The following is an 18,296-nucleotide window of genomic DNA, read 5'->3' as shown; positions in this document are numbered from 1 at the left end:
TGCCTTGATGACAGCTTGGCATTCTCTCAACCAGCTTCATGAGGAATTATTTTCCAACAGTCTTGAAGGAGTTCCCACATATGCTGAGCACTTGTTGGCTTTGTTTCCTTCACTCTGCGGTCCAACTCATCCCAAACCATCTCAATAGAGGTTCAGGTCGAGTGATTGTGGAGGCCAGGTCATCTGATGCAGCACTCCATCACTCTACTTCAGTACGGAAAACACTGGAAAGTCAATACACAAGACACATTCAGAGTCTCTACGGCCTACTGATCCACCATGTATTGGACCTACATCTGTCCTATGTCCTACTGTTCAGCCTACATCTGTCCTATGTCCCACTGTTCAGCAGCCTACATCCTTATCTCCTGTGTGCGTCCTCTCATGTCTTCTCATGTGACCTAACCAGGCAAAACTCTTTTCACATTGGGAGCAGTGGTACGGCTTCTCCCCTGTGTGTATTCTCTCATGCTGTTTCAGGTGACTTAACTGGGTAAAACTCTTTCCACACCGGGAGCAGTGATGAGGCTTCTCTCCTGTGTGTATTCTCTCATGTATTTTCAGGTACCCTAACCAGGCAAAACTCTTTTCACATTGGGAGCAGTGGTAGCACTTCTCCCATGTGTGTATTCTCTCATGCACTTTCAGGTGTCCTAACTGGGTAAAACTCTTTCCACACTGGGAGCAGTGATGAGGCTTATCTCCTGTGTGTATTCTCTCATGTATTTTTAGGCTCCCTAACTGGGTAAAACTCTTTCTACACTGGGAGCATTGGAAAGGCTTCTCCCCTGTGTGTATTGTCTCATGTCGTTTCAGGTCCCCTAACTGGTTAAAACCCTTTCCACACTGGGAGCAGTGATGAGGCTTCTCCCCTGTGTGTATTGTCTCATGTCGTTTGAGGTCCCCTAACTGGTTAAAACCCTTTCCACAGTGGGAGCAGTGATGAGGCTTTTCCCCTGTGTGTATTCTCCCATGCACTTTCAGGTGTCCTAACTGGGTAAAACTCTTTCCACACTGGGAGCAGTGATGAGGCTTTTCCCCTGTGTGTATCCTCTCATGTATTTTCAGGCTCGCTAACAAGGAAAAACTATTTCCACACTGGGAGCATTGGAAAGGCTTCTCCCCTGTGTGTATTCTCTCATGTCGTTTCAGGTCCCCTAACTGATTAAAACCTTTTCCACAGTGGTTGCAGTGGAATCGTCTTGCTGGTTTGGACGTCTCTGGTTCCTCTGAATCTGGTCTTTCTCCTGCCAAAGACAGAGCGTTTATTTAAACAGAGACCTGAATGAAACCTCCACAACTCTGCATATTGGTTATTGATTTGGACACGTTAAAACTGTGTTTTGACATTGGGCTATCCCACCTTGCAAAATGTTGTTGAAAAGAAGACTATGCTCGAGGTCCAATCTATGTTCGGTTTTGGTTGAAAGTGAAAGTTGAAGAGATTTCTCAGGTCGTTGTTTCAACGACTTGAAAACAACTTAATTCAACGTACTTGCAGCCTATAAACATTGACGCAGCGTCTATGAACAATTTTATTAACAATCTTACATCACTCCAGTATTTCTTGACAATATTCAAGTGCTAATTGTCTTTATTCCACTACTGAAGAAGCATGACTCAAATCACCTACTCATATTTCAAACATCCAGCCTGACAAAATATACATTTGTAATTATTCCATGCCTCCCTATTGGAAATGAATTATTGCCAATACATACAGTGGGGAAAAAAATATTTAGTCAGCCACCAATTGTGCAAGTTCTCCCACTTAAAAAGATGAGAGAGGCCTGTAATTATAAATAGGTACACGTCAACTACAGTGGGGAAAAAAAGTATTTAGTCAGCCACCAATTGTGCAAGTTCTCCCACTTAAAAAGATGAGAGAGTCCTGTAATTTTCATCATAGGTACACGTCAACTATGACAGACAAATTGAGGAAAGAAAATCCAGAAAATCCCATTGTAGGATTTTTTATGAATTTATTTGCAAATTATGGTGGAAAATAAGTATTTGGTCACCTACAAACAAGCAAGATTTCTGGCTCTCACAGACCTGTAACTTCTTCTTTCAGAGGCTCCTCTGTCCTCCACTCGTTACCTGTATTAATGGCACCTGTTTGAACTTGTTATCAGTATAAAATACACCTGTCCACAACCTCAAACAGTCACACTCCAAACTTCACAATGGCCAAGACCAAAGAGCTGTCAAAGGACACCAAAAACAAAATTGTAGACCTGCACCAGGCTGGGAAGACTGAATCTGCAATAGGTAAGCAGCTTGGTTTGAAGAAATCAACTGTGGGAGCAATTATTAGGAAATGGAAGACATACAAGACCACTGATAATCTCCCTCGATCTGGGGCTCCACGCAAGATCTCACCCCGTGGGGTCAAAATGATCACAAGAACGGTGAGCAGAAATCCCAGAACCACACAGGGGGACCTAGTGAATGACCTGCAGAGAGCTGGGACCAAAGTAACAAAGCCAACCATCAGTAACACACTACGCCGCCAGGGACTCAAGTCCTGCAGTGCGAGACGTGTCCCCCTGCTTAAGCCAGTACATGTCCAGGCCCGTCTGAAGTGCATTTGGATGATCCAGAAGAGGATTGGGAGAATGTCATATGGTCAGATGAAACCAAAATATAACTTTTTGGTAAAAACTCAACTCGTCATGTTTGGAGGACAAAGAATGCTGAGTTGCATCCAAAGAACACCATACCTACTGTGAAGCATGGGGTTGGAAACATCATGCTTTGGGGCTGTTTTTCTGCAAAGGGACCAGGACGACTGATCCGTGTAAAGGAAAGAATGAATGGGGCCATGTATCGTGAGATTTTGAGTGAAACCCTCCTTCCATCAGCAAGGGCATTGAAGATGAAACGTGGCTGGGTCTTTCAGCATGACAATGATCCCAAACACACCGCCCGGGCAACGAAGGAGTGGCTTCGTAAGAAGCATTTCAAGGTCCTGGAGTGGCCTAGCCAGTCTCCAGATCTCAACCCCATAGAAAATCTTTGTAGGGAGTTGAAAGTCTGTGTTGCCCAGCGACAGCCCCAAAACATCACTGCTCTAGAGGAGATCTGCATGGAGGAATGGGCCAAAATACCAGCAACAGTGTGTGAAAACCTTGTGAAGACTTACAGAAAACGTTTGACCTGTGTCATTGCCAACAAAGGGTATTTAACAAAGTATTGAGAAACTTTTGTTATTGACCAAATACTTATTTTCCACCATCATATGCCAATAAATTCATTAAAAATCCTACAATGTGATTTTCTGGATTTTTTTTTCTCATTTTGTCTGTCATAGTTGACGTGTACCTATGATGAAAATTACAGGCCTCTCTCATCTTTTTAAGTGGGAGAACTTGCACAATTGGTGGCTGACTAAATACTTTTTTTCCCCACTGTATGACAGACAAAATTAGAAAAAAATCCAGAAAATCACATTGTAGGATTTTTAATGAATTTATTTGCAAATTATGGTGGAAAATAAGTATTTGGTCACCTACAAACAAGCAAGATTTCTGGCTCTCACAGACCACGAAGGTCGAGAGCCGCACTGCTTCTTGACACAATGCTCGCTTAACCCGGAAGCCAGCAGCACCAATGTGTCGGAGGAAACACTGTACATCTTGCGCCCGCCTGCCACAGGAGTAGCTAGAGTGCGCTGGGACAAGGACAACCCGGGCCGGCCAAACCCTCCCCTGAGCCGGACGACGCTGGGCCAACTGGGCACCGCATCATGGGTCATCCCGGTTCACGGCCGGCTGGGATCGAACCGGGATCAGTAGTGACGCCTTAGAACGCTGCATGCTTTTGAGCACTACTGAAAAAGTACTATTTACATGTGAAAGACGAAATGCTGCATTTACTACAGGCCTATTGTTTACCTTTGTGTTGGGGACACTTTGATATCTTGATACTATGCAGCTGTTTAAAGGGCAAAATCCACAGATGAAACAATAACAAAACGGTCGACCCTGCCTCTGTTTTGGTAAACAGCTGAGGGATGGGAGAAATGTAATGTAAGATGAATAGACAGAGCTATGGATGCAAGGACTGACCATCCATGATATCAACATTATTGTTTTAAACATGTTATGAGGCTATATAGTATTTGTTTACATTTACAATGTTTACAAACATTGGAGAAAAACAAGCTTACATTTTGGGTTCTCATGGAGTGTAACAGTTGAACTCATGAGGCATTTAGAAGTTATATTCTTCAAGAATCAATGGATGGATGGATGATAATAGTAGAGAGAGTGATTTATTTCAGCTTTTATTTCTTTCATCACATTCCCAGTGGGTCAGAAGTTTATATACACTCAATTAGTTTTTTGGTAGCATTGCCTTTAAAATGGTTTAACTTGGGTCAAACGTTTCGGGTAGCCTTCCACAAGCTTCCCACAATAAGTTGGGTGAATTTTGGCCCATTCCTCATGACAGAGCTGGTGTAACTGAGTCAGGTTTGTAGGCCTCCTTGCTCGCAAACGCTTTTTCAGTTCTGCCCACACATTTTCTATATGATTGAGGTCAGGGCTTTGTGATGGCCACTCCAATACCTTGATTTTGTTGTCCTTAAGCCATTTTGCAACAACTTTGGAAGTATGCTTGGGGTCATTGTCCATTTGGAAGAACCATTTGTGACCAAGCTTTAACTTCCTTACTGATGTCTTGAGATGTTGCTTCAATATATCCACATAATTTTCCTTCCTCATGATACCATCTGTTTTGTGAAGTGCACCAGTCCCTCCTGCAGCAAAGCACCCCCACAGCATGATGCTGCCACCCACGTGTTTCACGGTTGGGATGGTGTTCTTCGGCTTGCAGGCTCCCCCATTTTCCTCCAAACATAACAATGGTCATTATGGCCAAACAGTTCTGTTTTTTGTTTTATCAGACCAGAGGATATTTCTCCAAAAAGTAAGATTTTTGTCCCCACGTGCAGTTGCAAACCGTAGTCTGGCTTTTTTATGGCGGTTTTGGAGCAGAGGCTTCTTCCTTGCTGAGCGGCCTTTCAGGTTATGTCGATATAGGACTAGTTTTACTGTGGATATAGATACTTTTGTACCTGTTTCCTCCAGCATCTTCACAAGGTCCTTTGTTGTTGTTCTGGGATTGATTTGCACTTTTCGCACTAAAGTACGTTAATCTCTAGGAGATAAAAAGCGTCTCCTTCCTGAGCGGTATGACGGCTGCGTGGTCCCATGGTGTTTATACTTGTGTACTATTGTTTATACAGATGAACGTGGTACCATCAGCCATTTGGAAATTGCTCCCAAGGATGAACCAGACTTGTGGAGGTCTACCATTTATTTTCTGAGGTCTTGGCTGATTTCTTTTCATTTTCCCATGATGTCAAGCAAAGAGGCACTTAGTTTGAAGGTAGGCCTTGAAATACATCCATAGGTACATCTCCAAATTGACACAAATTATGTCAATTAGCCTATTAGAAGCTTCTAAAGCCATGACATCATTTTCTGGAATTTTCCAAGCTGTTTAAAGGCACAGTCAACTTAGTGCATGTAAACTTCTGACGCACTGGAATTGTGATACAAATGAATTATAGGTGAAATAATCTGTCTGTAAACAATTGTTGGAAAAATGACTTGTGTCATGTACAAAGTAGATGTCCTAACCGACTTGCCAAAACTATAGTTTGTTAACAAGAAATGTGTGGAGTGGTTGAAAAACGAGTTTTAATGACTCCAACCTAAGTGTATTTAAACTTCTGACTTCAACTGTATATATATACATATATATATATATATATATATATATATATATATATATATATATATATATATATATATATATATATATATATATATACACACACACACACACACACTACCGGGCAAACATTTTAGAACATTTTCATATACAGTACCAGTCAAAAGTTTTAGAACACCTACTCATTCAAGGTTTTTCTTTATTTTTACTATTTTCTACATTGTAGAATAATAGTGAAGACATCAAAACTATGAAATAACATATATGGAATCATGTATTAACCAAAAAAGTGTTAAATCAAAATATATTTGAGATTCTTCAAAGTAGCCACCCTTTGCCTTGATGACAGCTTTGCACACTCTTGGCATTCTTTCAACAGGTATTTCAATGCATTTCAATTAACAGGTGTGCCTTCTTAAAAGTTCATTTGTGGAATTTCTTTCCTTCTTAATGCGTTTCAGCCAATCAGTTGTGTTGTGACAAGGTAAGGGGGGATATACAGAAGATAGCCCTATTTGGTAAAAGACCAAGTCCATACTATGGCAAGAACAGCTCAAATAAGCAAAGAGAAATGACAAGTCCATCATTACTTTAAGACATGAAGGTCAGTCAATACGGAACATTTCAACAACTTAAAGGAAAATAGAATAATCAGAACAGTTGTCAGTCCAAAACAACAGTCAGAACAAAGCCTCTGTATTCTCTCATGTCATCTCAGGTCCTCTAACACTACACAACCCATTCAAATCAGAAAAGCTTGATGATGAGTTGGTTAACTGAATAAGTTGTGCTCTACGGCCTACTGATCCAACATGTATTGGACCTACATCTGTCCTATGTCCTACTGTTCAGTATCCTACATCTGTCCTAAGTCCTACTGTTCAGTATCCTACATCTGTCCTATGTCCTACTGTTCAGTATCCTACATCTGTCCTATGTCCCACTGTTCAGCCTACATCTGTCCTATGTCCTACTGTTCAGTATCCTACATCTGTCCTATGTCCTACTGTTCAGTATCCTACATCTGTCCTATGTCCTACTGTTCAGTATCCTACATCAGTCCTATGTCCTACTGTTCAGTATCCTACATCTGTCCTATGTCCTACTGTTCACCAGCCTACATCTGTCCTATGTCCTACTGTTCAGTATCCTACATCTGTCCTATGTCCTACTGTTCAGTATCCTACATCTGTCCTATGTCCTACTGTTCAGTATCCTACATCTGTCCTATGTCCTACTGTTCAGTATCCTACATCTGTCCTATGTCCTACTGTTCAGTATCCTACATCTGTCCTATGTCCTACTGTTCAGCCTACATCTGTCCTATGTCCTACTTTTCAGTATCCTACATCTGTCCTATGTCCCACTGTTCAGCAGCCTACATCTGTCCTATGTCCTACTGTTCCGTATCCTACATCTGTCCTATGTCCTACTGTTCAGTATCCTACATCTGTCCTATGTCCTACTGTTCAGTATCCTACATCTGTCCTATGTCCTACTGTTCAGTATCCTAAATCTGTCCTATGTCCTACTGTTCACCAGCATACATCCTTATGTCCTGTGTGTATTCTCATGTCTTCTCAGGTGACCTAACTGGTAAAAACTATTTCCACACTGGGAGCAGTAATGAGGCTTCTCTCCTGTATGCGTCCTCTCATGTCTTCTCAGGTTAGCTAACCAGGCAAAACTCTTTTCACATTGGGAGCAGTGGTAGGGCTTCTCCCCTGTGTGTATTCTCTCATGCTCTTTCAGTTGTCCTTTCAGGTTAAAACTCTTTCCACACTGGGAGCAGTGATGAGGCTTCTCTCCTGTGTGTACTCTCTCATGTATTTTCAGGCTCGCTAACTGGGTAAAACTCTTTCCACACTGGGAGCATTGGAAAGGCTTCTCCCCTGTGTGTATTCTCTCATGCTCTTTCAGGTATTCTTTCCGGTTAAAACTCTTTCCACACTGGGAGCAGTGATGAGGCTTTTCCACTGTGTGTATTATCTCATGCACTTTCAGGTGTCCTAACTGGGAAAAAATACTTCCACACTGGGAGCATTGGAAAGGCTTCTCCCCTGTGTGTATTCTCTCATGCCCTTTCAGGTGTTCTTTCCGGTTAAAACCCTTTCCACACTGGGAGCAGTGATAAGGCTTTTCCCCTGTGTGTATTCTCACATGCACTTTCAGGTGTCCTAACTGGGTAAAACTCTTTCCACACTGGGAGCAGTGATGAGGCTTATCTCCTGTGTGTGTCCTCTCATGTCTTTTCAGGTTCGCTATCAAGGAAAAACTCTTTCCACACTGGGAGCATTGGAAAGGCTTCTCACCTGTGTGTATTCTCTCATGTTGTTTCAGGACCCTTAACTGATTAAAACCTTTTCCACAGTGGGAGCAGTGGAATCGTCTTGCTGGTTTGGACGTCTCTGCTTCCTCTGAGTCTGGTCTTTCTCCTGCCAAAGACAGAGCGTTTATTTAAACAGAGACCTGAATGAAACCTCCACAACGTCTTGCTAGGAGGTTTAATCCAAATCAGATCCCTCAATAACCCGAAGCCAGTTTACAAAAAAAATTCACATTTAAAATAATCTTGGCAGGGTTGATTGGTTGGGTTACTTTCTAAATGTAATCCGTTACAGTTGCTAGTTACAGTGGGGGAAAAAAGTATTTAGTCAGCCACCAATTGTGCAAGTTCTCCCACTTAAAAAGATGAGAGAGGCCTGTGATTTTCATCATAGGTACACGTCAGCTATGACAGACAAAATGAGAAAATCCAGAAAATCACATTGTAGGATTATTAATGAATTTATTTGCAAATTATGGTGGAAAATAAGTATTTGGTCAATTACAAAAGTTTCTCAATACTTTGTTATATACCCTTTGTTGGCAATGACACAGGTCAAACGTTTTCTGTAAGTCTTCACAAGGTTTTAACACACTGTTGCTGGTATTTTGGCACATTCCTCCATACAGATCTCCTCTAGAGCAGTGATGTTTTGGGGCTGTCGCTGGGCAACACAGACTTTCAACTCCCTCCAAAGATTTTCTATGGGGTTGAGATCTGGAGACTGGCTAGGCCACTCCAGGATTTTGAAATGCTTCTTACGAAGCCACTCCTTCGTTGCCCGGGCGGTGTGTTTGGGATCATTGTCATGCTGAAAGACCCAGCCACGTTTCATCTTCAATGCCCTTGCTGATGGAAGGAGGTTTTCACTCTTTGGATGCAATTCAGCATTCTTTGTCCTCCAAACACGACGACTTGAGTTTTTACCAAAAAGTTATATTTTGGTTTCATCTGACCATATGACATTCTCCCAATCCTCTTCTGGATCATCCAAATGCACTCTAGCAAACTTCAGACGGGCCTGGACATGTACTGGCTTAAGCAGGGGGACACGTCTGGCACAGCAGGATTTGAGTCCCTGGCGGTGTAGTGTGTTACTGATGGTAGGCTTTGTTACTTTGGTCCAAGCTCTCTGCAGGTCATTCACTAGGTCCCCCCGTGTGGTTCTGGGATTTTTGCTCACCGTTCTTGTGATCATTTTGACCCCACGGGGTGAGATCTTGCATGGAGCCCCAGATCAAGGGAGATTATCAGTGGTATTGTATGTCTTCCATTTCCTAATAATTGCTCCCACAGTTGATTTCTTCAAACCAAGCTGCTTACCTATTGCAGATTCAGTCTTCCCAGCCTGGTGCAGGTCTACAATTTTGTTTCTGGTGTCCTTTGACAGCTCTTTGGTCTTGGCCATAGTGGAGTTTGGAGTGTGACTGTTTGAGGTTGTGGACAGGTGTCTTTTATACTGATAAGTTCAAACAGGTGCCATTAATACAGGTAACGAGTGGAGGACAGAGGAGCCTCTTAAAGAAGAAGTTACAGGTCTGTGAGAGCCAGAAATCTTGCTTGTTTGTAGGTGACCAAATACTTATTTTCCACCATAATTTGCAAATAAATTCATAAAAAATCCTACAATGTGATTTTCTGGAGAAAAAAAAGCTCAATTTGTCTGTCATAGTTGACGTGTAACTATGATGAAAATTACAGGCCTCTCTCATCTTTTTAAGTGGGAGAACTTGCACAATTGGTGGCTGACTAAATACTTTTCCCCCACTGTACCTGTCAAACAGTGTAATCAGTAAAGTAATACTACATTCCATCAGCAGACTATATGATCTATAATATCAAAAGCCGCACTGAAGTCTAACAAAACAGCCCCCACAATCTTTTTAACATCAATTTCTCTCAGCCAATCATCAGTCATTTGTGTACGTGCTGTGCTTGTTGAATGCCCTTCCCTATAAGTGTGCTGAAAAGTATGTTGTCAATTTGCTTACTGTAAAATAGCATTTTATCTGGCCAAACACAACTTTCCCCAAAACGTTACTAAGGGTTGGTAACAGGCTGATTGGTCGGCTATTTGAGCCAGTAAAGGGGGCTTTACTATTCTTTGGTAGCGGAATGACTTTTGCTTCCCTCCAGGCCTGAGGGGGCACACTTCTAGTAGGCTTAGATTGAAGATATGGCAAATAGGAGTGGCAATATTTATTAGACCTAATTGATAAATAGACTAGTCAGTATAGGATCCATTTATTAGACCTAATGGATAAATAGACTAGTCAGTATAGGATACATTTATTAGACCTAATGGATAAATAGACTAGTCAGTATAGGATACATTTATTAGACCTAACTGATAAATAGACTAGTCAGTATAGGATACATTTATTAGACCTAATGGATAAATAGACTAGTCAGTATAGGATACATTTATTAGACCTAATGGATAAATAGACTAGTCAGTATAGGATCCATTTATTAGACCTAATGGATAAATAGACTAGTATAGGATCCATTTATTAGACCTAATGGATAAATAGACTAGTCAGTATAGGATACATTTATTAGACCTAATGGATAAATAGACTAGTCAGTATAGGATACATTTATTAGACCTAATGGATAAATAGACTAGTATAGGATACACTTTAAATGTACATTATTGTTATTTGATAGGCTACTAGACCTAAAGAGGCATTCTGCAGTTCAAACAACAAAAAAGGTGTCACCCTGCCACTGTTTTGGTATACAGCTGAGGGATGGGGTCAAACATTAAATACACTACATGACCCAAATGATGTGGCCACCTGCTCATCGAAAAATATCATTCCAAAATCATGGGCGTTAATATGGAGTTGGTCCCTCCTTTGCTGCTATAACAGCCTCCACTCTTCTGGGAAGGCTTTCCACTGGATGTTGAACATTGGTGTGGGGACTTGCATCCATTCAGCCACAATAGCATTAGTGAGGTCGGGCACTGATGTTGGGCGATTAGGCCTGGCTCGCAGTCGGCGTTCCAATTCATCCCAAAGGTGTTCGATGGGGTTGAGATCAGGGCTCTGTCCAGGCCAGTCAAGTTCTTCCACACCAATCTCAACAAATAATTTCTTCATGAACCTCGCTTTGTGCACAGGGGCATTGTCATACTGAAACAGGAAAGGGCCTTCCCCAAACTGTTGCCACAACGTTGGGAGCACAGAATCGTTTAGAATGTCATTGTACGCTGTAGCGTTAAGATTTCCCTTCACTGGAACTAAGGGGCCTAGCCCGAACCATGACAAACAGCCCCAGACAATTATTCCTCATCCACCAAACTTTACAGTTGGCACTACGGTAGCGTTCTCCTATAGCCACCTCCTATTTGTACTGGACTCCAAGTGCATCCTCAAATCAACCAATCACTCTAATCTTAATTCCAAGCCTTAGACGTCCACAGACTAACCCATCTTTCCCAGTATAATACAACTTTACTATTTCCTTTGGGCAATACATCCTTCACCACTGAACAAAAATATAAACGCAACATGCAACAATTTCAAAGATTTGACTGAGTTCCAGTTCATATAAGGAAACCAGTCAGTACCTGGTGTGACCATTTGCCTCATGCAGCGTTACACCTTCACATAGAGTTGATCAGGCTGTTGATTGTGGCCTGTGGAATGTTTTCCCACTCGAGCTGCTGCATATTGGTGGGGAACTGGAACACGCTGTCGTACACGTCATTACAGAGCATCCCAAACATGCTCAATGGGTGACATGTCTGGTGAAAATGGTGGCCATGGAAAAACAGGGACAGTTTCAGCTTCCAGGAATTGAGTACAGATCCTTGCGACATGGGGCCGTGCATTATCCTGCTGAAACATGAGGTGATGGCGGTGGATGAATGGCACGACAATGGGCCTCAGGATCTCGTCACATTATGAATAGTATAGCACGGTAGTGTGATGTTATTGGTCCGTTTTAAAGGCCAATCCCAGACCTGAATAGTATAGGGTGCTTCATTATTCGTCCCTTCCAGGGGAACTTTCAATTATTTAGAACAGCCATGGAGTGGTCTTGGTGTCTGGGAATAGTTGGTTATCAATGTAATACCATAACCATCCTTCACCACACTCTCTGGATTTACTCTGCTGGTTGTCCTGGTAACAGATACCAGTCTATCTTCATGTCAACTAACAGAACTCTGCTGGTTGTCCTGGTAACAGATACCAGTATATATTCATGTCAACTAACAGAACTCTGCTGGTTGTCCTGGTAACAGATACCAGTATATATTCATGTCAACTAACAGAACTCTGCTGGTTGTCCTGGTAACAGATACCAGTGTATCTTCATGTCAACTAACAGAACTCTGCTGGTTGTCCTGGTAACAGATACCAGTCTATCTTCATGTCAACTAACAGAACTCTGCTGGTTGTCCTGGTAACAGATACCAGTATATATTCATGTCAACTAACAGAACTCTGCTGGTTGTCCTGGTAACAGATACCAGTCTATCTTCATGTCAACTAACAGAACTCTGCTGGTTGTCCTGGTAACAGATACCAGTATATATTCATGTCAACTAACAGAACTCTGCTGGTTGTCCTGGTAACAGATACCAGTCTATCTTCATGTCAACTAACAGAACTCTGCTGGTTGTCCTGGTAACAGATACCAGTGGGCAGATCTATTTTATTTGTTTAAACTAAACTACAGCACTTACTTTGATTAGTCAAATCTGCTCCTTTCTTCTCTTCTCCTCCTCTCACAGTTCCACTCAGCCCCGTTGTTTTCCTGCAGTCCACCAGCCGCACAGACAACCTCTTCAGACCCAGCAGTAAGGCGCTACTGGGAGAGGTACGACACGGGGACTCTGGGAGGGCGGAAGGGCTAGCGTTGTCCTGGTAACCATATAGAGGGGACACAGACACATATCATTATGGATGCTGATGTCACTGTTGTCATAAAGTGCTTTACAGAAACCCAGCCCAGACCCCGATAGAGCAAGCTGTATGCTAGACCAGACCAAGCTGTACCATTTGGTGTTCTGATCTGGAGAGACTCTTCTCTGCCTCGTCAGTATCAGGATGTTGTTGAGGCTCCCCAGAGGATCCACGATAGTCACGTCTCTCTCCTGTATGAACGAGAACATCAAACAGATGGTAAACATGTGACCTCAGGGTCTAAAAAGGGCCTAAAATGTCTAGTTCCATCCTGATAAAAAATATAGATATTGTAAAATGTAAAAAGCATGTCAAACATCCTTCCTCCAAATGAAGTTTCTATGTTGTTTTTGGGCTGTCAAGGAATCGCCTAATAATAATATTATAATAATATGACATTTAGCAGACGCTTTTATCCAAAGCGACTTACAGTCATGTGTGCGTAAATTTTTACGTATGGGGTGGTCCCGGGGATCGAACCCACTACCCTGGGCGTTACAAGCGCCGTGCTCTACCAATTGAGCTACAGAGGCCCACGATTTGATTGGTCCTCAACTCGCAGCTCAGACACTTGATTCAGGATAAAGTGGAGTCAGCAGGTTTGGAGCTGAAGGATTTGTTGCCATAGAAACGTACAAGGCTAACAGGTAAGCAACCTTCAACGGTTATCCTGAGTTGAATCCAGTGAGTTGAATTCAGAATTGACCAAAATCAGCTCACTAACTCCTCTATCCCACTACATAGAGTTAAACATGCTGTTCTGATGGGGTTGATGACCGTTGAACTAAAGTTGTTGGGCATTTAGAAGTTATATTTGTCAAGAATCACTGGCTACAACTCTCTCGTATGTGTCACCAGTTTCTTGGACTTCTCCTCTGCTTTTAAACTCTTAGATGTGAAGTTCTGGATCCCAGTTACATTTTGTGTACAAAGCGCTCCGTGAATTTCATAGGGTCCCGTGCCTCATAGCGCCAGAAAGCCCCATCTGTCTGCTGTCTGTTTTGCATTCTCTCAGCGGACCTGACTTGAACTGTCAGGTTTCAGACCCCAACATTTGCATAGGTAGTTACGTGTCACATTTTCTGGCTATCCAGAAAAATGATCAATTATCTCTTCCTCTGAGCAAGTGAGACCAGCTTGGGAGACAGCTCCCAGTGTGGAAAGATATTTACCCGCTGACTTCACAAAATGATTTTCCATGTAAATGGAGTATAAAGTATCAATCATTTAAAAGTTATAAAATGCATACACCAATCACAGATTGCCCCTTTAACAATTCATACAGAACTGAACAACACATTCGAGTGCAGAACCTTTTTTAGACAGTTACTCACTGGTGTTAATCAGATATTCTGTCTCCTCCTCTTTCACTCCCAGAACGTCTTCAACCTTCTCTTTTATTGAGATAGCCTCCTCTTCCTCCCAAAAAGGTTCGTCTTTCACTGTAACATCCTCTTCTTCTTTCACAATAACAGCCTCCTCTTCCTCCTTTTTTATTCTGAAATCATCTACCTCCTCTTCTTCCACTGTGACAGCCTCTATCCCCTCTTCCTCTTTCACTCCAAACGGATCTCTCTCTTCTTTCACTATAACATCCTTCTCTTCTTTCAATGTGATATCCTCCTCCTCTTCTTTCATTCTGAAAGCTTCTACCTCCTCTTCCAGTGTTACAGCCGTTATTCCCTCTTCCACTCCAACATGCTCCACTTCTTCTTTCACTGTGATAGCCTCCTCTTCCTCCTTTTTCATTCCGATAGCTTCTTCCTCTCCTTTCACTGTAATATCCTCCTCTTTTACGACAATGTTCATCCCCAGAGCTTCTTTCTCCGTCCAGCAGACCTCCTCTTCTTTAGCAGGAGGAGAGTAGCTTAGTGAGCTCATGGTCGGGGATGTTAGCTAGCTAGCTAGCATTAGCTGGTTAGCATTAACGACTAGCCTAGTGCCGGGCTCAATATCAATCTTAACAAGCTAACACATTTAACATCTAGCAAATGACGTTAAAGTTAAGAAGTTGATACGTAAACATAATTGTGTTTAAAACGCTGAGACTAATATACACAAGAATGTGCTTAAATGTTTCATTTTCATGTTGACTAGCAAGCTATCGAGGTGGATAAGTAGCCGTGTTGCTGTTCTTAGCATCCCGTCCACTAGATTATACGTCACGCAAGAAGCACCTGAATGACTCACATCGCCATCTGCTGACTGAATTGGGTAACGCAGTTTAACAAAAAAGATTCTGTCAAACAACGTCATAACAAATCATTTCAAAGTAAGGATTTTCCTCACTTCTTATCGGAGGAAACCGGAAACAGGAGCCATTAGGGCAGGGTTTCCCAGATTCGGTGAGTCCATAAATTTTTCATACTGGCGCTTGTAACGCCAGGGTAGTGGGTTTGATTCCCGGGACCATCCATATGTACAATGTATGCATGCATGACTGTAAGTCGCTTTGGATAAAAGCGTCTGCTAATTGCCTTATATTATTATTATTGATATACCTCTTTCCACACTGGGAGCAGTGGTAAGGCATCTTCCATGTGTGTGTTACCACATGGTCTTTCCCTAACTGGGTAAATATCTTTCCACACTGGGAGCATTGATAACGTTTCTCTTAGGTGTGGATTCTTTCATGCTCTTTTAGTTGCCTTGACCAGGTCAATTTAAATCCACAGTGGGAGCAGTGGTAAAGCTTCACTCCAAAGTGTATTCTCTGATGTATTTTCAGAGTCCCTAACCGGGTACAACACTTTACACACTGGGAGCATTGGAAAAGCTTCTCTCCTGAGTGTGTCCTCTCATGTGATTTTAGGCACCATGATGAGGAAAATCTAATTTCACATCGGGAGCAGTGGTAAGGCTGCTCCCTTGTGTATTATCTCGTGTCTTTTCATGCTCCCTAACTCTGTAAAACTCTTTCCACACTGGGAACATTGAAAGGTTTTTCTCCTGTGTGTGTCCTATCATGCCTTTTTAGGTTCCCTAACTTGCTAAAACTATTTTTACACTGAGAGCATTGGAAAGGCTTCTTTCCTGTGTGTGTCCTCTCATGCGTTTTCAGGCTCCCTACCAAGGTAAAACCCTTTCCACACTGTGAACATTGGAATGGTCGTTCTCCAGTGTGTATTCTCTTATGATCTTTCAGATGCGATGACTGAATAAATCTCTTTCCACCCCGTGAGCACTGAAAAGGTCTCTCTAAAGAATGTGTTCTCTCATGTGATTTCAGGTTCCCTAGCTGGGTAAATCTCTTTCCACAATCTGAGCAGTGGTAGGGCTTCTCCCCTGTGTGCGTTCTCAAATGCGTTTGCAGGTTCACAACACGGGTAAAACCTTTTCCACACTGAGAGCATAGGAATGTTTTTTCTCCTGTGTGTGTCCTCTCATGTGTTTTCAGGCTCCCTTCCAAGGTAAAACCCTTTCCACACTGTGAGCATTGGAATGGCTTTTCTCCAGTGGGTATTCTTTCATGCTCTTTCAGGTAACATACCCACTTAAAACTCTTTCCACAGTGGGAACACTGGTGTGGTCTCACTGGTTTGGGCATCTCTGGTTCGCCTGAAGGACTCTTACCGATGTGAGAGTGAGAGTCTGCCAAAGACAAACAGCGTATCTAGTTAAACAGAGACCAGGATCATATAAATGTTTACATATTTTTTCATTTTGAGCTGTGAAACATTTTGCTATGTTGCGCACTAATAAACACGACCCTGAATGAACCCTCCACGTGGTAAAACTGTCTTCCTCTGAGGTTTAATCCAAAACTAGATCCCTCAATAACCTGAGGTCAGTGTTTTAGATTGTTTAATCCAGATCCAAATGATCCTTCGCTGTCTTGATTCTGTCCTTATCATCATTTGAAAAGAAAATGAAAGCCAAGATTTCACCCAAACGTCATGAAATCAGACAGGAGTGGGGTTGTAATAATATAGCATATACTGTATGACGTGGCATCATAGAGATTTTCAGATTAGTCTGTGTAACACTTTACATTTACATTTTAGTCATTCAGCAGATGCTCTTATCCAGAGCGACTTACAGGATCCATTAGGGAAGGGTTTCCCAGATTCGGTCCTCGGGACCCCAAAGCACGTGTTGGTTGTTGCCTTGGCAACACTACACTGCATTAGGGTTAACCTTTTACTGCAGTGGGCTAAATCAGGGTCACACATTCTTGGTAGTCTTAAACAAATCTGCTTTGAATCACACCTCACACACATTGTTATGGGCTTAAAAAAAAAAAAGACACCTGTACCATGTCAGATATAGAGTTGAAATGTATTACATTTTGAGTTTGCGTCCCGATATTACACTTCATATACATCACAGAACACTGAAATACTGTATAACAAAACTGTTTAACATAGAAATACCAGATTTTCAGAGTTACATTCGTAAGATTTTATGAATTATGAAATTATGAAAAATATGAATAACATTCCTTACTTATAGCTAAATATTAAGGACCTAATAAAACCATTGAGATTTAAAAAACAAATGATGTAGAGCTTCTGTCACGGTTTCGGCCGAGGCTGCTCCTCCTCCTGGTTCGGGCAGGCTCCGGCGTTCGCCGTCCCCGGAATACTAGCTGCCACCGTTGTATGTTTCGTGTGTTGATTGCTTTGGTCTGTCTGGTACACCTGTGTCTATTTGTGTCCTAATTACGTGTCCTATAAGTTCCGTGTTTTGTGTTAGGTAGATTGTGTGTTGTTGTCCGCGTGTCGTTTGGAGCTGCGTGGTTTGCGCTCTTTATGTTGTGTTCAGTTTTACGCATGTTGCGTATTTCTCTCGCCTCTGTTTTCGAGGTCATGCCTTGTATATATTTTCACTTTGTACGAGTAAAGTTTGTTGGACTAAACCTCAGTGTCCTGCGCCTGACTCCTCATCACATCCACATCGGTTCCAGACTGACAGAACAACACACCTACTATGGAGTCAGCAGGATCAGCGACGGCACCCAGGTCGCTAGAAGAACGGCTCAGTTATCAGGACTCCATGATCCGGCAACTGGAGGCCGTTCTGGGCGAGGTGTCCAACACTCTGCACCGGTTGGCTAATGGAGAGGTGCCAACGTCCTCATACACCATCCCATCACCACCGGTCAGTCCTCCTCTCTCAGCGCCGGAACCCAGTGGTATTCGGCTCTCGCTCCCGAGGGCATATGACGGTTCTGCAGCCGGGTGTCAGGGGTTTCTCCTGCAGGTAGAACTATACCTGGCTACTATACACCCAGCGCCCTCGGGATACGAGAGCGTCTCCGCCCTCATCTCCTGTCTATCCGGAAAGGCGTTGGAGTGGGCCAACGCCGA

General features: G+C 42.6%; 1 protein-coding gene across 1 annotated transcript; it reads right to left on the bottom strand.

Annotated features, from left to right (window-relative positions):
- Nucleotides 1-761: 761 nt before the first annotated feature.
- Nucleotides 762-15,030, bottom strand: LOC311120648 (uncharacterized protein; the record flags this gene model as incomplete). Its single annotated transcript, XM_084195231.1, has 4 exons — nt 14,322-15,030; nt 13,081-13,178; nt 12,768-12,945; nt 762-1,247 (listed from the first exon to the last, which is right to left on the bottom strand). Coding segments are annotated over exons 1-4 (1,309 nt in total), but the record flags the coding sequence as incomplete, so codon positions are not given.
- Between the last annotated feature and the right edge of the window lie 3,266 nt (nt 15,031-18,296).

This window comes from Coregonus lavaretus (genome assembly GCF_964263955.1).
Source record: "Coregonus lavaretus genome assembly, contig: HAP1_SCAFFOLD_2898, whole genome shotgun sequence".
In the NCBI taxonomy this organism is placed as follows: Eukaryota; Metazoa; Chordata; class Actinopteri; order Salmoniformes; family Salmonidae; genus Coregonus; species Coregonus lavaretus.
Note: the sequence above shows the minus strand (reverse complement) of the source record. Positions and strands in the feature narration are given on the sequence as shown.